Here is a 27,393-nt window from a genome sequence, read left to right on the forward strand (position 1 = left end):
TGTTTGTTGTATGATTAAATTTTCGTTGGTTGAAACAGTCAATGATGACAAGATGCAATTCATAGAGAATGATGCTTTTATTACGGCGTTTCGACGTTACGACGAAATACATTTTTGTGCCCTCGAACCGTATTGTTGATAGTTGTACTTACAAATCTTACAATAATATTATGTATTATACTGACGAATTGAAGAGCGAACGCATCCCCGAAAGTTGACTTATCGTGTAATGAACACGTGAAGGTGATTGCATAATTGTACGATTTTAATTAGGTGAATCATCTTCACGCGTGTGATCCGAGCTCCGTTCCAAATTTGGGTTGAGTTAAGCATGTGCACGTGTTGTCATTAGCTCTGACATAAGTATTTCCTACAAGTATTATAGCCGAGGATGAAACGCACATATCGGCGCCTACTCGAGGTCTCGAAAGAGTCTCGCTGCTTCCGTAAAACAAGAGCAGGACCTCGAACGACATTTGGATGACCCTGTACACCATACTACCTCATTCTACACAGGATGTCCGCATGTATGCGCAGAGGTATAAAGCTGTTTTATTGTCGCCGATTGTTACGTTCTTTTGCAAGCAACAGCGCCTCTGCGTATCTACGCGGATACTATCGCCGCGCAGGCCGACCTAACCCAAAGTTCTACTCAAAATCAGCCTCAGACCGCGAGAGCCGTGGCGCTGTTGACTGCCGAATTGGTCTGCTCCGGCCAGTAAATGATCCGTTACTATTGTGTAGCAGAAGGATCTACACATGCTTGAAAAGTCCGCCCGGAATACAGAGCGATTTTGCACTCTGTTCGGGCGAAGTCACGCCGCGTGCTCTGTGTTACCTGTCGAGTGCGCGTGTCTACATCGTTATTCGTGATTACCGCATAACTGTTTCGTGTGTTTTTTTAATTTAATTTCATTCAAGTCGGTATCATTGTTTTCATTTTAAACTAATCGATATATGAAATAGTATGGTATCTCGTGACACGTTTCTTCTGACACTAGCCTTAGTGTCCGGATTTTTGGTTGTTTCTATGGATGCTCAATCCTGGGGTAAGTGAATGGTCGTTTCACACACTCAGTCAATTTGCCGAAATACGAATACGCACCTTGCATCTCACACAGGCGTAAGCCGAAAGTGGCCATTCGTACCGTCCCGGCGGTCACGTACACGTTGTATATGGTTTAGCTTCAAATAATGTGTGAAAATGATTAAAAAAACACTGGCTAGTCTATCGTGATAGAAATTCTAACGGTTGTCATTACGTAGTTACCCGGTATTCGACTGTTCGACGGTTAAAATTATTTATAGATGCAATGCCAAAGGATTGGTGCGAATTAGTGCACCGAACTCTGACGTGACTCGAAATTTGAAAGTTTCAACCTCATATACCAATATACCTGTGCTCAAGCGGCGGCATTCGTTATCGTGCGATAAAAAAAAAAACACATGTCGTCACGTAATCTGTATTTCCAATCAATATTGCAATACGTTCGTTCATAGATAATTATTAGCCGGCCGAGTGGGACATTCTTTTTCTCTCCTTTTTATGTTTAACTGTTTCATTACGTAATATAAGAAATGAGTCCCAACGACGTAACCTTTGTGTAGATTATGGATTTACTTCGTAATATCTTAACCCGTGATAATCGGTGTATAAACAGACTTGATAAATGAGCCGAATAGAATCCGATTTCGTAAATAGTACGTGTAATCAGTATGTGTGTACGCGAAATTTGTACACATAATATTGTATCGTTGTTATTTCCTAAAACGCAAAAGCTCACCATTTCTTCATTCATTCGTGTTTATTATGGGAGATTTTTATCGGGCTGAAGTTTTTAACGTTATTGTAATGATGCATCTTTAGACAAAGTCGTTGTTTCGCAACGAATAACCTGAAATTTAGCAAAGCGTTAATACAGCATCACCAAACTCAGATTTTGTAATTTCAACTTCTTCAGTTATTCCAAACGTGCGAAATAATAATTTTTTGTTTCATCTTTTCGATACATTAACGTTACTAACTTCAGCCTTGTAGATTATTACCTATCTTGTTATGTATTACGTGCAACACTAACCGCAGAATACACGGAGAGAATTGAATCAGAACGATAAGAATTAATGCTAAAGAAATTTATTTTCACTATTAGCTGATTCTTCAACCTGCGCGCAACTTAGAATTGATGCAACGGAAATTGACATTGTAAAGAAAAATAAAATCGCTGAATAATTCACTAGCGTTTACCATCGATATATATATGTATATATATATATATATATATATATATATATATATATATATATATATATATATAGATATAGATTGCGCGCATATATAGATACATGATCAAGTTCACTTCAATGCGTAATTTACATTTTGTGCGGTCCGAGTGGTAAGAAATTTTTCAAGTTTTGATCGATATGAATGTATGTGCCTCTTATTTAGATGTGTAACACCATAAACTACGAGGGAAAGATGAAATTATCGTTAGTTGTAAAAACTGAATAAATATCACATAGTCATTATATAAACTGCAAAAAATCCCTTTTAAATATTGGCAATCCTTTTTTCTTTTGCAAATGTGCCGGAACATATAACACACTAATACAACACAAATGCCTATAATAATAACAATACTAATATCTGCTTAAAATGAATGCAATATGAATTATGTATTATACATATACCTGTGACCGAATGACTACATATGTAATATATACATCGTGGATTGTACAGGTCATTTTATTTTTTCCTTGGAATTGCCACCTTGATAACTCTAAAAACCGCCAGTGAAATCTGATTATACTGTGGTCTTTGCGGAGGAAACGAAAATGGCCTGTACAGTGAGCTTTTTCTACTAATTGGGTTAATCACGTGTGTAGATATTTTGATGGACGAATTATTTATGAGGAAAAAAAATGTGTGAACTTGCCTTTTATTCACGGATAATACTAAATACGATCTAATTATCGATAAAGGTCAAAAAAGGTAGTTTTTTCATTCTGAGAGTTAATAACTGATAAGCAACTGGCTGAATTTTGCTTAAGAAACGAAGTTGGATCCTCTAATAAAATCTTAGGCCTCATAGGTTAAACACCTTGCATTATACACGCTGTTATATGATATGCATTAAAATATATCGGCTGACTGCGCTATTACAAAAAATAAATTCCACTAACTCGATGGTAAGAATTGACAAAAGACTTATACATACTTATTCAGTTGTTCATGAATGATACCTACTACAGTGAATCAAGTTTAAAAATGACGCTTTTGAATCCCATGCGAAGACATGGTTTAAACGAGGCTGAAGTTAATAACGTTAAGGTATCGAAACGTTGAAACAAAAATTACTATTTTGCACCTTTAGAACACCTGAATAAGTGAATTTTACAATATCTGAGTTTGTTGATGCTGTATCAACAGTTTACTAAATTTCAAGTAATCCTAAAGTTGCAAAATAACGATTTTTTTCGAAGATGCATCATCAACGTTACAAACTTTAGCCTGGTTCGTTTGAATAGTATGCGCTTGCGTATGTTGGCCCAAGTTATAAGGATAGATCGCTCGCGAGTGCTCACGTAACTTCAGTTTGTATTCTCGCATCTGAAATGTATTCCGAAATGAGCTGCCGTTACTGAAAATTTTCTTTCAGTGAAACCGAGCTTACCGACAATCCAGCGCAACTGGAGAGATAATGCACTACAATCCCAATCATTCTTCGGCCAATCAGGAAGTTCGAAACCCAGTAGAACGTCTATTTATTTATATGAAACCCAGTAAAGGAGTATACCCTATGTGTATCAGGGTATTGAATAACCACATTAAGCTTACATATATATGGGACATTCCATGCCAACTCTACATACGATTGATCTTGACCATTTCTTATTGCGTTAACTTTTCTTCACATTTTGGTATCCATTCAAATCAGCACCTATGATTATTTTCAGACTTTCATTTCAATCCCAATTCCGGTCATAAATTTCAAAACAATTTCAACCTTATAAACTTAACCCTTTGAATCCCTCGTTATTGTGCTGACAATTTTTATAACAAGATTGTATTCGATGGTTATTGGCGTGGCTGATTACGAATCTGAAATCCGAATTAAAAAATTCAAGATGGTGGATCCAATATGGTGGACGAATATTTCAAATTAAATCAAATCCCGTCGAAAAATTCTATGCACTGGTTTTCGAGGTCGCTGATTACAAATCTGAAATTACCTTAAAAAAATTCAAGCTGGCGGATCCAATATGGTGAACAAAAATTTTGATTTGATCGAATTCGATTAAAAAACTCTGTGCAGGGGTTCTCGAGGTCGCTGATTACGGATCTGAAATCAGATTTAAAAAGTTCAAGATAAAGAATTCAAGAATTCAATCAGCGACCCCGCAAACCACTGCACAGAGTAGGCATTGACCGGATTCGATCAAATTTGAAATTTTCATCCGTCATATTGGATCCGCTATCTTGAATTTTTGCAATCTGATATCAGATTCTTAATCTGCGACTCTAAAAACATATAATTTATGTGAAACATGTATATTCGTGGAGGGGTAAGTTTATCAAAAATTAATTATTTCTTCAATTTTCATTTTTTTTTTTTGTCAATCAATTTGTTGGTAACAATAATAATTTCGATTATATTGCAACAATTACTTCCGGATTTTGAAAACCTATTAGTATGCTATCAGAAATAGCAAAAAAATATTTTGAAAAGTTCTTAAATATACAAAAATGGATATAAAATAGGTGGTAAGGATACTTACCACTACGACTCAAAGCATTAGGATGCCTAACGGTGAAAAGAAGAAATATTGTCAACAGTAAGCATACCATTTTCTTCTACTGCAATCGTATATTTTCACAAAAAAAAATATTGGAGAAGTTATTCAGAGAGCTTTCGAATGTTAATATATTACTTTGAAAAACTGGTGATTTCGAAAAATTAACGACGTAGCCAGGAATCGAACCTGGTATATCTAGCGATGGTTGACCGGAGCCTTACTCCACTAGACCACCTAGCAGCCCTAACTCTGTTGTCGTTAATTCCTCTCATGACCAGTAAGTTCAAATTTGTTTTCTTGTGCTTTGTATGTGTGAATAGAAATCCAACAATGAATTTTCTCGTAACTAATGATACTGCACATCCGCATATCGTTGATCAGACAGCTTTGACCGTCTTGCGTGCTTCCCATCAGAAGCGTAAGATTCCAACATGTAAACATTCATCTACATACATTCTTACATCAGGTGCTCCAGAGACGAAAACTTTCTATTCGTTAATATATTACTTTGCGGAGAAAACAAGTTTTTTCTTCACGTGTAATACCTTTGATTATCTTGATAAAAATATGTATATGATTTTCATCTGAACCCCGAATTTTCAGGACTAACAATGAGGCCATCATATGATTCCAATACCTTCGTCCCAATATTTTACAATATACCAAAAGATCTTTATTCGTTACCAAAAATAAAAAAGCAGGTATCTACAAAAACTATTGAAATCAAGATTATTGTCAAGCCGATTATAATATTTGCTTGGATGGAAAATTTCTAATTAATTGATGCTATTCATATTGCACATGTAAAGGATTTTATGAGAGATTTTGGAAAGGTTGAAAAGAGTCAAACTCCAAATGTTTAGTTGGTCGTACTTCGCGGGCATTTCTAAAAAAACACTATATAACATCAATTTAAACACGTTTTTCTTTTATTCTGTTTTTATGCATAAATATCTACAATTAATTACTGGCCCACCAAGTACGGCCAACTGAAAATTTGGTGTATTACTTTTATATCTTATCTTCCAAACCTCTGTTGAAACCCATTACAAGTGTATCAATTGCATCAGTTGATGATCAATTTTTCGTCTTAGCAAATGTTATAATCAGCTGAACAATAAGATAGATTTGATTAGTTTATCATTATTTTTGTACAGGAATGAAACATTTTTGTAGACACTTACTTTGGTGTTTTGGGAAATGAATGAAGAATTTGTGGTTTAGCATAAAGTACTGCATCATCGAATACTGATAAAAGTAGAAAGAATTGGGGTCACATACAGAGTTCAGCTCTATAATAAGATACATTTTTTCGAAAATATCAATGTGTCACTCTATGTAAAAATTTTTGTTGAAATTTTTCTCGACCTTATCTCATTAATGTGTGGAAAATTTTCGGTGTCATAGGTCAAATATAGTCAAATCAATTATTTGACGTTTCGGCCCTGAGGGGGGCCCTCCTCAGAAATAACTATAATTTATTACGAAAAAAATTATTTCAGATTATAATCATACGAACATAACAAAAAGAACTTGAAGAAGGGGAAAAACTTACAGTTAAATACAAAAACGTCAAATGGAAGTGAAACTTCCATTACGGAAGAACGTTGAAAACAAATATTAAATTGAAATTTTTAATTTGAAACAAAGTGACGTATAACCGTGAAACCTATTCAAATGAATTATTGAATATGTTTTTCGTATAAGTACGGTTCCAGGAGAAGAAAACCGTATACAGTGCAGTCTCTCAATAGGGCCGCTTCCTCGCCTTCGTACCATAAGACTTCTCTGTAAGTCTATGCTTCGTACTCGGTTGCTATCCTCTACTCCCCGGCCCAAATTTATCTATGAAGTACAACTCTCTCTCAATAAGGACGTGCAGCAAATGCAATGGTTCTGTCATTTCTATTACCATATAAACAAACTTATTCCCATTTAAACACACAATCTTTCATGTAAAACGTTTACATGAATAATTACGTATACAAAAACGAAACGGATGTGTTAATGAAATATTGACACAGAAGCACTTTCCCAGGCTAAAATAAAATGAAATGGGAGTCTAACCGGTGTAAACAATGTATCCGCGCGTGTATGAGAGGTCGGCCTTACTGACAATGAGAGAGTTTTCGACTTTTTCGTGATGTGACGCTTGCGCAAAGGTAATGGGGGGGGGGGGGGGGCTCTGATTCCTCGAAATTCGCTTCCCCTCTTGTACTGTTGCGTCCTTGTTGAGAAAGTGCCCTGTATATTTTGCTCGATATTTTGTCTTATCTTTTACAGCGCAATCTACGACGTAAAATATCAAAGGAATTAGCCACTCCACGTTTCTAAGTTCTATGAGTAACCATATACTATCTAAAGACATAATATTCTGTACCAGATCAAGGGGCAAATTGTAATTCAGACAATTTGCGAGTAGTAGTTGGTAACGCTAGCTTCGCTAAGTTCCTCGTACGCGTCTGATAGAAGCAGGCAGAACATCGTTGATGATGATGTCAGTTGATCGGGCTGGAATTGAAAATGCATATTAACCGGTTATTCTTATGAATGGTGATAGCGCACTATTCAGATTTTCTTCATATGCAAACACTGATAAAGCTAATTGTATTTAGTAGAATAGGTTTATTTAAAGTATTGCAGTACTCCTACGTTTACCGACCGAGCAAGCTCACCCTTTTCCTGCGCGCCGAAAGCGCAGCCGGGTTGGGGAGTGGGGGGACAAATCTATAATGTATAGAGTTTGTAAACACTTTTTTTCACTGAGAAAAAAACGTTATTGGATTTGATAAATATCAATTTATCATAATAATCCATGCGTTTGTATAGTCCTGAGAGTACATTTATTCAAAACGACAATTTATGTAGTTTTTAACTTAAAAAATTCGTTTTTAGGATCAATAAAAAATAATTTAAATGAATTAAGTAGAGATTGAGCGACATAACTCACTGAGTTACTCTTGTGGTTTGATATTTTTATCCAAGCGCTGCATGCTTCATGTAAAACAAATTTTCTCTTCACTCAAATGTTTAGAAGGACCGATGGGATATTCTTCCGATCAAAGAAGATATGGCTTTGTACAGAAATAACTAAAATCACAACTCCGTTTTGGATAAAAATTGTATTTACGTAATTCAATGATTCCTTTAATATTTGAGTGTTAATATTTCAGCGAACCGATGTGTTCAGCGGTTAAAGTACTATTCTTTTACGAATTAAATAAGGTTTGTTGATTCAAGCGAACTTGTCGTTCCGAAATTTCCAGTTTAATCCTGGGAAATAAATATGTACTTGTTTGAAGTACATTAAACTCGAAAGCATATAACATTCAAATGAATGCATCAATATGTTTATCAGTTTCAATTAAAAAGTGGTTGTCCTGAGTGAGAAATTGTTTGAACCAAATAATCTGGAAATAAAAAACAATTAGTTGTTTGGTTCGATAACTTTTTTTCGCAGTGCACCATTTGTCCGCTGTGTTCGGCTCACGTAAAACTTGTGCATGTGTTGGCCTTGGTGTTGGCAATGGCGCATGGCTTTGCACTTTCACCAGACTCCCTGTATGCACATATTCCAAGACGATATTCACATATCTCGAGATTATCTATTGTGTGCCAAACCACACTGAAGTTGCCCCTTTGGTAAAATCCTAACAACAAGATAATTCATGAACGTCTGCTATTCTGACAAGTACCCGATTGGCGATTTTCAAAATATTTATCGTTAGCTGCGCTTGTAGTGCTAGTCCAAGTGCTAGCATTTGGAACTACGGAGCGGGAGGACTCGGGTTCGAGCCCCTGGCCTGTCAATGAGATTCTGAACGGCAACTTGCAAAAGTGTAAGACGGGTCACCCCGTTCAGGCGCCGAATTGGTGTTCGGTGATTTGAGCTCGAGTCCGGCTACACCCAGACAATGTTTTCGTCAGTTTCCCTTGTCCCCCGTACGAATGCTGGTGTTTCTACTGCGACTGCTAGCCTCCTGCTTTCTCTTCTCTTCCTGCTTCAATCTAGAATTTAAAAAAATGATTGTAAACAATAAAGTCTACATTGTGCTTGAAAATGGTTAGTTAAAAAATTAATGAATTTGTTTCAAAGTTGTAGGTACACTAAATTTTGGGTAATGTATCGAAGATACTTTCAATCAGTGATTCCTGGAATATATACATACGTTGTTCCTTTATTGCCTCGTATTATTCGTGATACTTTAAATTTTAGGTAAATATTCTACACATGATCGATATTTTGCAAATTCCAGAGTTGTCTTACACCTCAAGCTCTGTGGGATGAAAATGAGCCATAGCCACTGGCAAATTAATAAATGCGAAAAACACGGGGTCCTCGTTTCTCCCCCGTTGGTCCCAACGGCCCCAACTTTCACAGCAAAGCGTTACGTTGCAGTTGATTAAATGTTGGGCGGTAATTCCTGATGCTCGATTCGGCTGATTGTCGGATACCAAAGAGTTCGCGCCTTCCAATAACAGACGGGCTTAAACATCTTGTGAGATTTCAGAGTAAAATATGTCTGACACAGTTTAACTCTAAAATCTCACTTGTAGGATATTTTTGCATAAGTTTTCATATGATACTCAGAGACGAACCTAACAATGTGTGACTCCCGAAAACCGCTTATCATACACGTCTTATTCTTGTGAACAAATGAAGCATTAAAAATAACATGAAAATAACGTACTGTGTAACAAAGAGGCAAACTCGGTCTTTTCGTGCTGAGCGTAACTTTGCAATACGAGTCGTGGGTGAGCTCAAGGCGAATATTGCAAATACACCAGGAGAAAAGACCGTTGCCTCCTTGTTGCACACGATTTTTTATATAATAATAGTATGTTACGCGTTTTTTTCACGATTTTTTGAGAAAATTGAGGTTAGGGTCTGGTAATGTCAGAGTTGTTCGCGACAGCGCATGCACGCAGTACTGAACCGCTTTAAAGTCCTAGGAGTGAAAAGTGGTCGTTTCAGTACTCCGTGCATGCGCATTCGCAGCTCACTCCACCGTCAGAGAAACGGGTACTTTGTGCACGGAAAAATGTGTAAACATGCTCGTGTTATATAAATGCTATTTTTCCAAAAAAAAAATCAGTCCTAGTGAAATTCGGAGTAAACATACCGATATTTTGGTGTATATTTTTATGTTTTGAGGGCTGCTGAAAACGAATTCGAGAAGCGTTTTTTAAAATTCAAAATGATGGACTAAAATCCAAAGTTACTTGACTTGGATAAAACTTGGTACACGGAAGCTTTTCGAGGCTGCTGATGAGGAATTTCGAAATTTCGAAATTCAAAATGGCGGATCCAATGTGGTAGCCCACAAAATGACAAATATCGCTCTGGCTATGAAATTTTTATAGGGATTTTTGGGGCCGCTTACTATGAATCTGATATCCAAGTTTTAAAATTCTAGATGGGGGATCCGATATGGTGGAGGAAAAATCAAAAATATGCTTTTTGACCGTAACATTTCATATCTTACGGTTTTTTGGGTCGCTAATTAGTAATCCGCTATAAAATTTTCAAAGTCAAAGATTGCGAGTGGCAGAAAAATTAGTTGGACAGAAAAAAAAATTCCTGTATAAAAGAGTTGAACGAAATATTGTCTCTAAAACGTTGAATACATATTTCAGCTACATTTTGTGAAACGTGCCTAAAACATTTTTACACGCATGTAAACATTTTTAAAACATTTGCACCTGTGTGAGTCATTTATTAAATTAATACTCTTATGAATATATAATTGACTTAAATTTCTACAGTGCATCGACTTTGTATGTTGACTGACGAAGCGTTTTTTGTGTTTAAAATATTCTAGAACATTCTTCTTTTTGATACAAGGTACTTTTTTTCGACTACATAGATGTAATAAAGAGCAAATGGATTAATCACAGCCATAGCACTGTTTTATTATATTCAAATCAATAGCTTCAATTAAGACATATGGAATTTTTCTCTCAATTTCCGAGACGTAAAGAGCATGATCCCGTTTATCCATGATATACGTTGGGTATTCCACGAATTCTCAATCAGTAATCCAATATTGAGAAATCGATATGTCTGCTATTCTCGCATCTTAGCCTGCGTGATAAGAAATAGTGTTGATCTGTAAAATATTACGCATTTGACTCTGTCGATCTTTGAGAAGAAAAATGTTGTTATTTCTATGTGTGTAAGCAATTTCGACATTATTCAACGATTTTCACACTTAAATGTAACTTGTGAGAAGAAATAAAAAAAGCGTTTTGATGTAAAAGCGTTCAAATTAAAAGAAAGATTACATCTTCTATGGGAAATTATCTCTGCTAAAGTTCAGTTTTGACGAAAATACCGTATATTCTCTGCAGATTCCGCAGAACGGAAATCTATTTTTATTTTCTTCCTAAAATTTAGTTTGTTTTTTTAGTGCAACTGAATTTTGTAGATAACGATTCGAAAGGGATGACCAACAAATAATTTTGACCACATTTCTTTTATTTTCTATGTTTATAATTATGCATTATTTTTTTTCCAAATCTTCACTCAAAATCAGATCCCATTGATCCCATATTATATAATAATAGTTACTTTCAATTACTTTTAGGATATTAATTACTATGTATATAGAACAGTTTTTATCTAGAAAACGAATAGAATTGAAGGTTACATGTACGACATATAATATTACGTATAATTTTTATTCATTTCCTTAACGTTTTACGTGACTTTTCTAATTTAAGGGGGTCTTAACCCTCAAACGTATCTGTAAGAACTAATGGCCAACGAAGCTTGCCAATTTCTTTTTAAATACTGTTAGATCAACCAAATAACATGTACTATAGCTCCCCTAAAAATAAAAAAAAAAAAAAAAAAAAACTTGAGTCTCCTCAATTTTTTAACTTTGAGGGAAAATGTGGTATCCAAAATCTGGGCTATTTGATTGTCAGAGTGGTATATTGAATCTACACAATAAATTACTCCAAAAATATCGAAAGTCGCTGAAGTTATACAGTTTAAAATATATACTTTATTCCCATTTATTTTTGATAAATTTGATTCTTTCGAAGCTGCGTTTCAAAGTGAATAAATTCCACAATTTTCAATATTTTTTGCTGCAATTTGGTCTGTAAATTCAGTATAAGTACCATTTTATACAATCAGGAGTTCTAGATTTTTAATATCTCATTTTCTCTCCAAGTTTAAAAATCGACTATACTTGAACTTTTCTTTTATTGTGAGAGAGCTATAGTGTACGCTATTTGGTTGATCTGACAGCATTACGAAATAAATTTGAAAGCTTCGACGGCCATTACTACTTATCAGTATATTTGTAGGGTGAGCCCCCCCTCCCCCCTCCTCAGATTGTCCGATGCTGTTTCTCTGTAATTATTCTTCGAATATTTTTTTATTTGCAGCAGTTTGAATTTAGCCTTTTTACAAACTTCACTTTATTATCCGATATTGATGTTTACAGTTTTTTAAAATCTCGCTTATTCGTGAACATGTTGTTACCTATTACAAATTTTGTCGTTGTCATGTAATATTATGATCCAGAGGTATAAGCACGAAAAAACGTATTGACGACATACTGGCTTGTTATCATAACTGGCTGTTGCAAATGTAAATTCTTACTGAAAGAATGTAAATTCGAAAAATTGGTGAATTCGAAAGATTAACGACGGAGCCAGGAATCGAACCTGGCGTCTAGAGATGCTTGACCGGAGCCTTGCTCCACTAGACCACCTAGCCGCCCTGACTCTGTTGTCGTTAATTTCTCTCATCACCAGTGAGTTCGAATTTGTTTTCCTGTGCCCGGTTTATGTGTGAATAAGAAGTTTCTCCTGTCCAAGCACTGTGTATACGGAGGACTATAATGTGTAGATGTTGTGTTTACCCTTTTGAATTCTTGTTTCCGATGAGAAGCCACGTAAGACAAGCAAAGCCCTCTAATGAATGATATGCGGATGTGCAAATCATTTTTTTACGAGAAGAATATTGTTGAAAGAATGTAAATTCGAAAAATTGGTGATTTCGAAAAATTAACGACGGAGCCCGGAATCGAACCTGGCGTTCTTAAGTAAATTCTTACTGCTACCATATATATGAGACACATACTTCCTACTTGTAAATTTGACGTTAATTTCGCTCGCATCTAACCATGTTAAGGTCAAGTACTCCTATCTTTACCGACCAAGCAAACTCACCCTTTTTCTTCCTATATTAAATAATCAAACGAACGAAAAGGGTTCAAATTTCGACAGTGCTCGAGGTCGTTAGACGAGAACTAGGAATTACAATAATTTCGTAAATAAAAGATGCTCTCACAATCAGCTGGGCGCACGGCCGAGCGTTCCGTGGTTGCTCGATCGGTAATAGTAGGAGTACTACGTGACCTTAAGCTTAACGTTGTTGGCAGAGTTAACAGCTGAACATGCCATTATTGTTCAAAAATAAGGCTGCAAAGCTCAGTACTCGAAACTTGTGGAATTTCGTGAAAAGCTAATACTTTTTCAGCATTATAGATGTAAAACTGTACTGCGTTGGCCACTTTCAAAGAAATTCAATGCGTTTGGCTGCTAGTTTTAGCTTCATTCTAACCATCGGTCAGTTAGTTGCAATAAAGAATTTGTAGTTGCACAACATTTCGAAAGAAGAAAGATTCATCGAATTGCGTCAAATGAAATATGTTCATCTTTTGGAAAATTTTCACTTTTACATGTGGCAACAAAAATGTAGAAAGTTACTTCGTAGAAAGCTATATATCCAAAAAATATCGTTACGGATTACTATATACACATTATATCGTCAGCGGAGGATCTTGGTCGAAATTTTTTATTATCACAGCCATATAATTCCTTTGGTATCATGGACAATATCAACATCTTTAGTAAATCAAAAATGGAATATTTCTATTAATAGAATGTTAAACGAGGATATTCAACTTTAGGTATTTGTTTAGGGTTTCATTGGCGATAGATTTAGACTTGTAAGACTCTTGTTTTGCGTTGTCTCGGCTCCTAAAGAGTGTATCTAGTAAATTTAAATAAATCGATGAACTCGAAATTCCAAAGAATGGAGTACAAATTATTAATAATTCAGGTAAATAGATTTTGTTTCAAATTTGAGTATGTCTAGAAACTGAATTGGTTTCGATCATAGAATTGATCACTTTGATAAAATAGAATTGAACCTTTTATTTCATCTACAATGAGGCGGGAAAGTTCAATCATTCTTTACTCTCACTTGGCCATATTTTATAGAAATTCTTAAAAAAAAATACGTATTTTTTTGCACAACAGATAGAATTTCACTTTGCGCATCGGTCTAATTAAATTACCTTTACATTTAAATGTAAAATTTAAACGTAAATGCAAAATTTAACCGATTAATGAATGAGAAACCAACTCATAGCAAACACTGTGATTATATTTTCGTAATAATGAAAATCTGAAAATTCATCACGTAAAATTGAAACGTAACTGGCAATGAATTATTTCTGGCGATATTTTCTCCTGTCTCCTTCACCGTCAATTTCCCAACGCTGAAAGTTGGTTTGTTGTAAAGTAAAATGTTGTAACAAGTGAATTTACAAGCATGTACACATTTTTGTGAATAAAATACACAAAGAGAGAAAAATACAAGAACAATACTTATTGCCAGATCAACACATATAGGCATAATAGCTTTCAAGGTGACGATTTTTGATATAACCATACTAAAATACTGACTAAATGTATTTTTGAAAATCGGCCTCACGATCAGAGGAGGACTTACGGAGAGCTCGTCTATTTTCAAATGTCTAAAATCATCTGTATCAACCTTTACTTCATTATGTGTTTCAGATTTCGCTGTAGCAATTCGTAATCGAATTGATTTTTATTCACGAAATGGAACGCTGACTTTCAATTTGACAGTTGACAAGGATGCGACGCTGAAAGGCCTTGCCTATGATTACGACACTCAAACAGTGTACATGAGTGATTCCAAAAATACAGGTGTTTTCATGTACAGTCATAAGCTGGGCGACAAATCTCCCGTACCATCGTCTGTACTAAAACGTAAGTAGGATTAAAAATGATAATTTGAAATGATCATGTATGTATAATCCATGTGTGAAACAGATTTACCATTATGATATACATCGACAAATCTCCCAAACTTTTATCTTCGAAGTCTGATGAAGTGAATCCATTACTACAAAATCTGCAAGTATAAATTGACTTGGGAAATAATCAACACAGGTTTTTATAGCCCGCCATCATTTCGGATTGATGCAAAAAATAATGGGGATATGATGACTGCTTCTTTTCTTGCATTTTCAATTACGACTTTTTGGCACGTCACGTTTATCATTTCTATGGCAGGTTATAAATTGATGTGGACCTTACTATAAAGAAATTATTCAATTCTCCGAATCTTGGCATCGCAATGTTTATCACATTTGATATCTGATATTTTCAAAACTCATACAGTCTGAAATTGAAAAGTTCAATACACGATTGGCAACTAGATTAAAAATTGAAGAGTCGATCAATTTGTAAAAATACTTATCGGATTTTAAAATGAAATACTGAGATCTTTAATAGAAAGTCCAGTAAGGTAAGGTGAATGAAAACATCAAAAAATAGAGCCAGAAATGCGAAAATTCATCGAAATTCTTGAAACCATTTTAATGTTGAAATTTGAGTTTTAATGCTTCTACAATATAGTAGGTTTACAACTTTATAAAAACTTATATCCGAAGTTTGTTCAATGCATTTTTAATAATAAAGACGATTTGTGAGTTTAAAAGGCTTGTCCATTTTATTGTTAGCTCGAGTAGCAAAATTTCTCCACTCTGTAGACATTTGACCTGGACTCCCTGTACTTTTTTGAGTTAGGTGCTGTCAGCTTCTATCTACTGACAAGGAAGGTATCCCAGGTGGATCTCTCCGATTTGAATTCTTTTGTAATATGTTTTAGTAGACTAAAAATTAAGTGACACGTGTTTTTTTAAATTTGCTATTAAACACTTCAAGGGGGTGAAGCCACCCTCCAACGTAAGGTATGTCTTTTTTTTACTTTGCCATAAAAAAAACTTGTAAAGACCACTTTTCTTACATGAATTATCGTGAACACCATGTAGGCAAAGTTTTTTCTTTGTCTTTTCTGTATGCGCAGGCTTTATCATGGTCCTAGTTAAATCATAGGCCTTATGATTGCCTAAAGTTTGAAAAGATTCCATTACTCAGAAAAAGTAAGAATTGTATGTAATAGATACCATCTACCGTGCTTGACACAGGCCCGGCATGTCCATAAGTCCGTAGTGGAAACGATACACCTACCTGCGAGTTACCAACTCAAATGACAACCCATAAGTGAGTAATGGGTTAAACGGTAGAGGATGCCTCATTCCTACACGGTCAATCCTACACAAAATTGTCCTATACGTATTTCAAGTTACGCGTGTCGAGGCACCCATCATTCGAATCACAAAGGATCGTCATACACAGTCCTGTCCTGAGGTGAGTGTCCAAGTTATTGAACCTGTTCCAATTATTGACCTTTTTTGGTTGTATCTGTTCGGTCCTTAGTTCTAAAATTGCTAAAAAATAAATTTGTAATGCCTAACCCTCTAACAATTGGTCTTAGTCATCAAGAAATTAATAATTTGTACCATCAATTTCTGATTTTGGAAAATAAAAAGTGCAATAATTGGGTCTAAACATGTCAATAACTGGTATACTTAAATTACACCGGTCATTCCTGTGTCGTGCAAATCTGAATAACTCATTTTCAGTTACATGTTGTGTCGAGTTCAGTCAAGCAGATTCTTATTTTTCCACTTTTTATGAGAATAAATTTGACTTTTATCATACCATTGCTACAGTTTTTATGAATTATTGTATTCCCTTGCTATCCGAAACTACACACACACATAAGACAGGAACTACGCTGTCTTTATCACGGCTGTCAAACCTGCTGCGTAGGACTGAACCGTGTATGGGGATGTTCCTGTATGATTTTAATTATATGTAGTTCGATCACATGTAGCTCGAATTAACAAATAGTACAATTTTGTGCAGGATTGAACGTGTAGGAATGTAACACTTCTCGACCGGTAGGTGTTCCACAAGAATCTAATGCGCTGTCATTAGGATTGCCTGCTCGCAGGCGGGTCGGTGTTCGACTTCAAGGTTATGTAGTACTACTACCCTTACTGACCGAGCAAACTCACTCTTTTTCTTCCTAGATTAAATAAACGAACGAACGGAGAGGGTTCAAATTTCGACGATGTGTCGCTCCTTCGTAGAAGAATTCAAGAAAGTTACTTATATCCCGAAATTCGTCAAAAAAATGTGTGAGCTTTTGATACGTGTTACTATGCCGACATTTCCCGCTATTCCGGAAAGAATAAGGGGTAAAATGAGCTATTATGAGGCTGTTTTCATGCAATATTGAGGTCGCTAGACGAGAACAAAGAATTATAATAATTTCGTAAATAAAAGATGCTTTTAGTATCAGCTGGGCGCACGGCCGAACGTTCCTTGGTTCATATTTTGTTGATTTAATATAGGAAGAAAAAGGGCAAGTTTGCTCCGTCGGTAAAGATAGACGTACTGCATGACCTTAACTATTAGATGACAGGTGGGTTGCCTGTTCATAGGAGCGTGCAACTGCCGTTTCGACACAATTTTCCTGTAGCAAGCCATCGGCGTTCATTCGAATCGAAATAAAAGTCGACATTTTCACAGGAATGCGTAAACACTGCTTGCCTCGATAAGCTTCAAGATCTTGCCGGGGACATAATAATAGTAGTGTTTCTTTGGGAAATTGACTTTTATGATTAAAAAATAACGTCAATATGTTTATTTTCTTTCCAGCTGAGGAAACCTCGATTTCAGAAGTAGTGGCGATAGTATTCGACCCTCTTCAGAAAATGCTCTATTGGACCGATCAATCACTCAAAGCATTAATGAAAATGAAAGTACCTTCAAAAGAAAATCCTAAACCTACGCCGATTCGGTTGCACAATTTCACAGACCACAATCCTCACGGTATAGCGCTGGATATCTGTAACAGGTAGAGTAAAAAAATCCCCGAAGTGATCGTTGTCGTAATGAGACGTTCTACCATTTCTAACTTTAGTTCGTTTCTCCTACACATATATCTTTCAGTATTTATAAGAATAAATGAAGAAAACGCATTTTTTTCAAATATCTATTGATCATCACCGCAAACCGCGGTTTTGATTCGATGGACCTACAAATAACTTGGGGTAGCTAGTAGGAAACAATCAATATTAGCAAACAGTAAACTGAATTTGTGTTGCCAGTCTGTTGTATTAATATTTCCTAATTAATATCGTTCTTACGTTCGTGACCTTTTTTTTTCTTTCTTTTTTTTTTTTTAAGTGAAGTAAATTCGTTGAAGTAGGTATAATATTATAAGTAAGTGTAATTATGATTCTGACATCTAGTTTTCATATAAATGCGCGGTGAGTCGAATGTTATTTCAGCTTCAAGGGTACTATAATACGATTCCACGGCAATTCAGTAAACATTTGACTATAACATTTATTAATTGCGTTAAGGATTTTTCATATGTTACTACGATCTCCAAAAATCTTCCAAAGAAATTGTCAAGCTTATTCAATCTCCCGACTTTACCCTATACATTTTTTTTCCAAGCACTTTTTGAGTTGAGAGTTTTGGTCTGAAAAGAAACAAAAAATTATAAATCCAATGTGTTGGAAAAAGATTGTAAAGAAATCGTTAGTGTTTCAGACAAGAGAAACAATTTGAACAATTAGAAACCAAATCCACGATGCGGTATATACTATAATAGATTTGGATCAGGTATCAAGATAGAAAAATCAATTTGAAAAATAGGAAATCGAATAACAAAGCATAAAAAAACATTCATTTACTCTGAATCTTGCGTGCAAAATGTTTTATTTAAAATTCACTATATTTTTTTTTATTGTTTCATAGAAATCATTCCGGGTATTTTTCAGATGGGTTTAAAAATACATAGGGTAAAGTGGAGTTATGGAAAAAATTTGGAAATATTTTTTTGGAAGGTTTTCAGGGGTCGTACTAACATGGAAGAAATCCGCAACGCATATTTTGAGCCAAAATTTTCATTATTTAATTTTTCTACATGTCAAAGCAATTGCCCCCACGAGAAAAAAAATTGTAAATAAAAAAAAAAAAAATCAAATTCTCGTCATTTTTGAACGTAGCAAAATTCTTGAACGACACCTAAAAAATTTTTAATTGGTTTAAAATTTGGAGAGGGTTCCTCTCTTGTAAAAAACGAACAAATTTTCATACAAGACTGAAGAAAAAATAGTCGCTCAAAATGGGTCAGCCCATTACACTTTGAAATTATGAATACCAATATTTTTGAACTCGTTTTGTTTAAAATTATAATTGTATTTTCAGGTACATTTATTGGGCTAACAATGACTTCTCTAAACACAGCATAGAACGATCAAAACTGGATGGTTCTGATAGGAGAGTAATTGTTGATACTGAATTGTATCAAGTTTACGGCTTAGCGGTTGATCATGAAGGTGGAAAATTGTATTGGACTGACGACTCAGAAGGTATTGACTATAAAATTGAGCGCAGTGATTTGGATGGAAATGAAAGGGAAATATTGTGGGAGGGTAGTTCTCAAAAACCAGCTTATATCGCGGTGGACAAGGACTCAGTGTATTGGACGGATTGGACATCAGACGCAATCTGGAAGATAAGAAAGAACCGTAACACCCAAGATAAACCAGTCGAAGTTGTGTCTTACAAAAAATTGCATCTCTTTCTTGCCGAGAGTGTTATAACTCGGGAGAATACTGGAAATATTGATTGTAAAGCTATATCAGGAAGACAAGATAAACTAACAAAAAATCTCATGCTGACAACGCCTCCTGTCGAGTTCCATAATAACGCAACGACTAACACTCCAGAAACAACCCAGATACACTTGAACTGCCGAAACAACAGCTATTATGATGAATCAACTTCATCTTGTCTCTGTAACGAAGGGTAAAATATTATTTCATTGAAAATTTATCACTAACTACAGTAACTACATTGATAGTGAATGAGGATGAAGTTAGTAACGACACTGCAACGATGCATGTTTAGGGAAAATTGTTACTTCGCACCTTGAGGCATGCCGGAAATTTACTAAACCATGAAAAACAGAATATACTCATATTTTGCAAAGTCAACTCCTTGAAAGTCATTATAAAATTGCACAATAATGATTTTTCCATAGTGTTTCCCCTGATGTTTCGTTACGTCGACGTTACACTAACGTCATCGTCATGATACTGAGCAAAGAGAGTCAAGTAACTGATTTATTCACTCTTTGTCACCACTGAACATAAATAAATAGTTGTAATATTAGATTACGGAAACTTTTATAGATTCATCGGAGCTTATTGCGATACACTATCCCCATGCAATAATTATTGCATCCATGGAAACTGTACACTTGACAATAAAGGCTTGCCTCAATGTCAGTGCCCGAGTTCGTATGCTGGGGAACGATGTGAGCGATATATTTGCGATGGTTATTGCCTCAACAATGGTTCTTGCTCAGTATCGAATGCAATGCCGTTGTGCAAATGTGAACATTCTCGAGGACCTCGTTGCGAATATACTACAGAATTAGATGAACTTTGCTCTCGATATTGTATGGAAACAGAAAATACATTGGCTAGTATTAACATCACATTATGCAGGTAAGCATTTAAAATGTGTGGAAATAAAATCTGAAATAATTTGGAATTGTGGATTGAAAGGTTTTATTATTTATTTTTTTAAATATTAAAAATTATTTCGTACTAGAAAGTTATGTCAGTTGTTTGTTTTATTATTCGTTATTCTAATCACGTTACGTTTGTTAATTCCGGTAAAATAAATTTGAATACCCTCATGCTTTTAGGTGTGGCGAATGGAATGAGACGTTCTCAGAATTCTCCTTTTCTGCCGAACAACCTATATCATCCGCCATAATTATGTGGAGTCTTGTAGCTGTTATTGGAACACTGATAATAGTCGTTGGTGTGCTGAGTTACCACATCCACAAACTCAGACGTCGGCCCAGAATCAGGAAACGTTTTGTTGGTGGCAAGCGTGGGATAACTCAGCTTACATCTAGACCCCAAGGACCAACCGACAGTTACGAAATTTCTATAGAGAACTGCTGCAACATGAACATATGTGAAACAGTAAGTATTCCTGCTTGAGACCCATGGTGGAGTCGGTTCAAACGGAAATACGGCATTTGAAACTAGAACAACCGATGTGATGTATCTGTACTTTGTTAATTTTTTATACCTTGAAAAATTTGTTATTTTTAACTCTTTCAGTCACGCGCTCAGTTTTTTTTTTTTTTTTTTTCGCGGAAAATTCAGGAATTTGCATGGAACATAAAAAAAAGACAAAAAAGAAAAACCAAAGGTTGCCACATAGTGGCTTCTATGACTGAAAGGGTTAATCAATTGTGACGAAATTAACTGTCCCGCATAGCAAATAAGATTACTCATTGCTGGGACGAATTTACGATTCGTAAATAATCTGTCGTTGTGGACGTTGATTGAAGACTGTTAAAGACGGTTATCCTAATGTTTTTGTTTGGTTTTGTGTGTCTTATGGGATTGAGTGTTAAACGTACTGTTAAATGGTTCCTACCGATAAAGAAGCTATCCGGTCGCTAATACGGTTTCATATGGCGCCAGGACTATAGTGGAAATAATACCAGGTGTGCCATTCTGCATATTACCGATCCGGCCAATGAGCGGTTGAGCCGTTAAGTGAGAATGGAGCCGCAGTTTTTAAATATGGTAACATCATTTCTTGAATATCTGCACCTAATTGTGCTGTATATTAAAAATGCAACTGAATATATATAGCAGGATATCATTTCGTAGAGATCATATATGAATGATCCATTCTTATTGCGTTGTTTACGCGCGCGACGTTTCAGTTTACTGTATTACTAACAGCATACCTATATATATATCCAACATGGCAGTCAGTATCTATGTATATGTATGTCCGGCCAAAGGCTTAATCACGTGGGATGCGCAAACCAAGTCCAATTTGGACCCCCGTATTGTAACACCTGGTATTCTTTCCACCAAGTCCAGGCACATATGTGAAGTTGGCATGCGACCGCCGAATTTTTTTAGAAAAATTTACGCTAAAAAATTGCTTCTGAATTGCTCTTAATTCCTCTCTATTTTTTATTATTTGCTCCCACACGGTTTTCGAAAATATAGAAAAAAACAAAAATGCCTTGGCGGGAGCGGCCAGGTGTTTCGCAGATTTTCGAAAATCGTGGAATTTCCGAAGAATTCGTGTACCAAATAATTGCTCCTTAATTGTTTCCTAACTTTTATTATTTCCTCTTACACGGTTTTTGAGAAAATCCAGAAAAATGTTTTGGATACTTGATGCCTAGGAAATGGCGTCAAATTCAAACAAATGTTTGAAACAAACCGATAGTTCTTTCAGCGAAATAGGAAGAGCTCCAAATTGCTCCTTAATCGCTCTCCATTGTTCTATTATTTTTGCAGATTGCTTCCACATTGTTTTCAAATAAATCAGGAAAAACCAAACAGGCGGTTTTCGCTTGGCGAAGTCTGGTCGAATCAGATTAGATACGTCGCTTAGACTAATGAAGATATGGAAAATCTGATAAATGCTACTAGTTGTTCCTGAATCGCTGTTAATCGCTCTACAAATCTCGTAATTTTCTCCCTCATAGTTTACGAGAAAACTGGAAAAAACGACATCGTCTCGTTGCGCAGCGGAGGTTCGAGAAGCCGCAGATTCAAACTCGTGTCGGTTTTGAAAAAATTATAATTTCGCCCAACTTCAATATACTCGTAATTGCTCTTCGATTTTATGAGCACTCTTTCAATTCAGTTATTACCTCCTGAAAAATTGTCGAGAAAACTGGTAAACACCAGAGAATCTGATTTTTAGATTATGTCATCCAGCAGCGAATCCGAAATTGTATCCGAAACAAAAAAGGGCAGATTCGGTCCAAGTTAAAATCGTTCCAATTGCTCCTCGATTTTTTTTTTTTTTCACTTATCTACCACTTTTGTCATTTGCTCTCTCATAGTTTTTGAAAAAACTGGAAAAACTGCACAAACTCATTGCGCGGTGCAGTGTCAAGTAGCGGCAATTTGAACACGTGTACCTCATGGAACAATGGTAATTCGGGACAAGATCTTATGGCTTCTAATTGCTCGTCGATTTCTTGACAACTGTCTACCAATTCTGACATTTGCTTCATCATACCCAGAAAATTGTAAAGAAATCCAGGAGCAATCAGATGCAATTGTCACTTGGACCGATTTAACATTTTTTTGTTTCGGATACAATTTCGAATTCGCCACATGTCGACATAACCTACAAATCAGATGTTCTGGGATTTCTGAGTTTTCTCGTAAACTGTGATGGAGCTAATTACGAGATTTGTGCGGATTAATCAACAGTGATTCCGAAGCTATTAGTAACAATTATCAGAATTTCCATATCTTCATTAGTCTAAGCGACATATCAAATCGAATTTAATACTTCACCTCGCGAAAACTCTCTTTTTGATTTTTCCTCATTTATTTGAAAACTATGTAGAAACAATATAAAAAAATAATGAGTTAATTGGGTACAATTATGGAGCAATTCAGAGCTTATCGTTATTCATTCAATTAATCACCGGTTTGCTTCGAACATTTGTTTGAATTTGGCGCTATTTCATGGGCCTCAAGTATCCGAAACGTTTTTTGGGGGTTTTTTCGACAACAGTGTAGGAACAAATAATAAAAGTTAAGGAGCAATTAACAGCAAGTAAGAAGCAATTATTTCGTGGACATATTTTTCGGAAATTTTACGATTTTCGAAAATCCGCGAAATACCTGGCCAATCCCGAAAATGCATTTTCGTTTTTAACGATTTTTTCGAAAAACGTCTGGGAGCAAATAATAAAAAATAGAGAGCAGTTAAGAGCAGTTTGGGTGCAACATTTTGGCGTCAAATTTTTCAAGAAATTTGAAGCTAGCAGGCCAACTTCACATAGGTTGTCCAGACCCGCCCGAACCCACTTACCGGCCGAGTACTGGACACGAAAATCTGCCCACGGATAACCGGCCTTAAATTATTCCGTCAATAGTGTTGATATCGAATCGAAACAGCTCCAGTTTCAGTCAGTTAAGCTTTATCAAAAGCTGAAATTTTCACCAACCCCTTAGTGCATAAATTATGAAGGAGATGGAATAAAAATTCAACATTTACTCAAATAGTTTGACAGTTTGCACTTACCATAGACAGCAAAAAAATACATTCCTTTAGACGAAGAATAGTACAATTAGTATTCAAAGTCTGTTTTGAGAAAAAATGTATTAACTACTGAAATAAAATTAGAAACTTCAGCCAAACAGTCAAATATGGCTTTCTGTGCAGTAAGGGGTTAATACCAGTTTCTGAGAAAAATGTATTGAGGGGTAAATGAATCTCGGTATCACTCAACTTAGGATTTAAAGTATTATACAATTGAATTGACATTTGTTCCTTTTTCCCCGTCTTACTCAGAACTCTGTTATAGTGAAAATTTGGTTTTCGAGTAAAATTTTAGAAGCATAAATGATGCATGAATTAGAAACGAATTTCGTATTTTTTGACATTTGAAATTTATGGTATTATGACGATGGCACAAAAGAATCAGGTTTTTCCTCGAAAAATCTCTTCACTTTTGTGACAAAAAATCGATGAAACGAAAACAATAACTCTCTCGTTGAAGATTATTATTTTAATGCTGGCATTTGCTTAATTGATTTATAATCATTTATTTCACAAGTGTGCGACCTTTATATGGGGCATGTTTTCGTCTTCTTCCTCTGGTGAACAAAAAAAATTTATGTCGATTTTTAGAGTATGTTAAAAGTAGTGATCAACTTTGGGGTAACATGTAAAAATCTTGATGTCTTATAGCTTTTGAGATATCAATTTCGTGTCCACAATGGGTTACCAGAAGGAAATGAGAAAGTTCTAAAAATTAACAATAAATGTTGAATATTATATCGAGGATTAGTGATAAAAAAGCATAACAGCTGTTTTTAGACTCCTGCCAAACCTATTATTATAAGGGCGTATCAGCAAATTCAACATGAGAGCTCCAAAAAAAAAACATTAGAATGCGTTCAACTAAAAGAGTGCAAGTCACATTTGTTTATCCCACGGTGCTACTGATGGCATCAAGTGAAAACTGACAGTGGATCTTTTACTTTTTGCTGTATCGGAAATGTTAATGAGGACCTTTGTTTAATTAGTTCTTTACGTTTATAAGGTTCTATAAAGAATTATACATTATTTTATAATATTTTTCAGTAAAATGCGAGTTAAATTAACGTGGAATACAGACTTAGCATGAAATGAGATTACTTATGATCCTTTGACATATATAGAAAGTTAAACATTTTTTTAATTGCAGTCTTTTCATTATGATTTGGCCAAGTACATAGAAATACGATGCTTTTTACTTCTTTTTTTGTTACAAATCATGCCACACTACGTCATAATTACTGGGAGCACGAACAGTGCCCTTTAGTGAAATATTAAAAACGATAGGTTCTTGTATGCAGTGGTTTTTGTATTTGCATAATTATTCGTAATTGGCAAATACTTCAAGAAGCTGAAGCCGAACAAATTTTGAGTGGACAGTTTTGTTCACCTCATATAGAAAAGTCCGTTCATTTTGAGTGTTAAATATACATAGGAAAGTTGATGGCAGGTTTTTTGTTGGGCAATGAAAACTAAATTTCTAACAAAAATCCACCGAATTTTGTCAAACAAATTTTTTTTATATTTTGAAATTGATATTACTAATTGGGGTAGCATAAAGCTGAAGCTTGTGTGTACTGCTTTTCATTAGAATCAAATTATATTTTGAATTTTCAGATCATTATTATTTGTTTTTTTCTATCATCCATTGTAATGTTATCGTGAGCTTGTGATAAACTGTATTATGTGGGAGTTGATGTGTTTTGTATACTGCATGTATTGTTCTATCAGTATTAAATTAAAAAGAGTATTCTCAATTTTCTTCTAGCCTTGTTTTGAACCAAAACTCCGAACTACACCAACTAAAAGTAAGAGTACAAAAAAGGATGAGAAGAATTCGCTCCTGGACAGTATGGAGGGTGCGGATTCTTGCTAGCTGAGACTTATATATTGTACGTTAGACGGCCAATGTCACACGGGTCTTCCTTTGGGACCGTGCAGTCTTAAAATTCAATATAGGTATATGTACATATATTGAAAAAAAACTTAAGTATTGTTGTTAAGTTTGTTAATATGTATGGCGCATCAGCATTGCAGGGTGCATAAGTTTGGAATCATTTATCAGGTCATTGCAAAGGATATATTATCTTTTAAATGATTATTAACCAAAGTAAGTGCAAAGACGATAAAGTATGTGCATACTTTACAAAAATATGTGCACTGTTTCCAAATTTATGATCTGCAGTCTATCTAACTTGGACTGCAATTTTTTTGGATAACTGTTAGTCATGTATGTACATATTTCCTCTCTTAAGATATTCACAAATAGAAGAAAACATTTTTTAAACGATTTTTTTCTGTCCTTTCCGTGCCCTCTTATTTTATTACGTTACTGTAAAGGGCTTGTCAGTAGAAGGGAACATCAGTGACATGACCAAAAACTTGTCAACTTTATTGAAATGTTATAATTTCAATATTTGATTTTAGTCAGTTTTACACACAATTAGGCTTTACATTATTTACACACTTATTATATGATCTGAATATAATTACTGATGTAACTTTTTTCTCCTTGGAGATCATTCGCTTTACAAGTTATAGCTGTCGTTTTTGTTTCAGGTTTTACTTCTTAATTCAATTTAATCTAAGCTGAGCTACGATTTCTCATAATTAAAGTACATCCTTGATAATTTTCGCATTTAAAACAACAGAAACCAAGAACAATCAACCATTTGTAAATGAATCAGAGATTAGGTTCTTGGCACATGTGATATTATACAACCGAATTGAAACAAAAATCTACAGATGTAACTTTTGTAGGTTTTTATAATAAGATCGTGGTGCGTTGCACAAAAGTCGTAGAGAAGTATGTTGAGAACGAAACCGGAACGCAAATAACAATAATAAGAATTCCAAAATTCAATATCGAAAGTCAAACGTATCGTGGTGTGAAGCATAGATGCTATTCATGCATCTTGTACATTGATATGGGCACACGAAATAAGGAAGTGTCACAAGGAATAAAAATAGTGAGTGATATAGGATAGGCTTTTAATTAGGTAATAACATGGTTCGATAGATATTAAACTTATTTACTTATTTACTTAATTACTACTGGATAATTTTCAGAGAAAGTTTACGCGGTATAGTCATCAATATATGCGCACATTTTCTCACTGCAGTAGTATTTATATGTACTGCGTAGAGTGCAAGATTACCGCGCATGACTGTATCTCAGGTATACATACCTCGATACATACCTATGTATAGTTTTACACCAAAAATTATGTACCAGATGATAATGAAAGAAATATAGATATGTTTACTAGACAA

General features: G+C 35.1%; 1 protein-coding gene and 1 long non-coding RNA gene across 2 annotated transcripts; one reads left to right on the top strand and one right to left on the bottom strand.

The window, feature by feature from the left end:
* The first annotated feature begins 607 nt into the window (after positions 1–607).
* On the top strand, positions 608–27,393 carry LOC124297444 (protein cueball). Its single transcript, XM_046748487.1, has 7 exons — positions 608–1,049; positions 14,620–14,835; positions 17,641–17,839; positions 19,204–19,806; positions 20,193–20,510; positions 20,714–20,999; positions 25,889–27,393. Exons 1-7 carry the CDS (start codon positions 968–970, stop codon positions 25,994–25,996), a joined length of 1,812 nt encoding a protein of 603 aa, XP_046604443.1. The 5' UTR covers positions 608–967; the 3' UTR covers positions 25,997–27,393.
* On the bottom strand, positions 7,943–9,710 carry LOC124297445 (uncharacterized). Its single transcript, XR_006906613.1, has 3 exons — positions 9,394–9,710; positions 8,964–9,263; positions 7,943–8,802 (listed from the first exon to the last, which is right to left on the bottom strand). It is a non-coding gene; the product is annotated as an uncharacterized LOC124297445 (long non-coding RNA).

This window comes from Neodiprion virginianus, chromosome 2 (genome assembly GCF_021901495.1).
Source record: "Neodiprion virginianus isolate iyNeoVirg1 chromosome 2, iyNeoVirg1.1, whole genome shotgun sequence".
NCBI lineage: Eukaryota > Metazoa > Arthropoda > Insecta > Hymenoptera > Diprionidae > Neodiprion > Neodiprion virginianus.

Excerpts from the sequence above, each read along its gene's own strand:
- LOC124297444 (XM_046748487.1), top strand. The coding sequence starts at position 968 with ATGGTATCTCGTGACACGTTTCTTCTGACACTAGCCTTAGTGTCCGGA. Across the intron at positions 1,050-14,619 it reads TATGGATGCTCAATCCTGGG|ATTTCGCTGTAGCAATTCGT; the intron begins GTAAGTGAATGG and ends TATGTGTTTCAG. Across the intron at positions 17,840-19,203 it reads GCGCTGGATATCTGTAACAG|GTACATTTATTGGGCTAACA; the intron begins GTAGAGTAAAAA and ends TTGTATTTTCAG.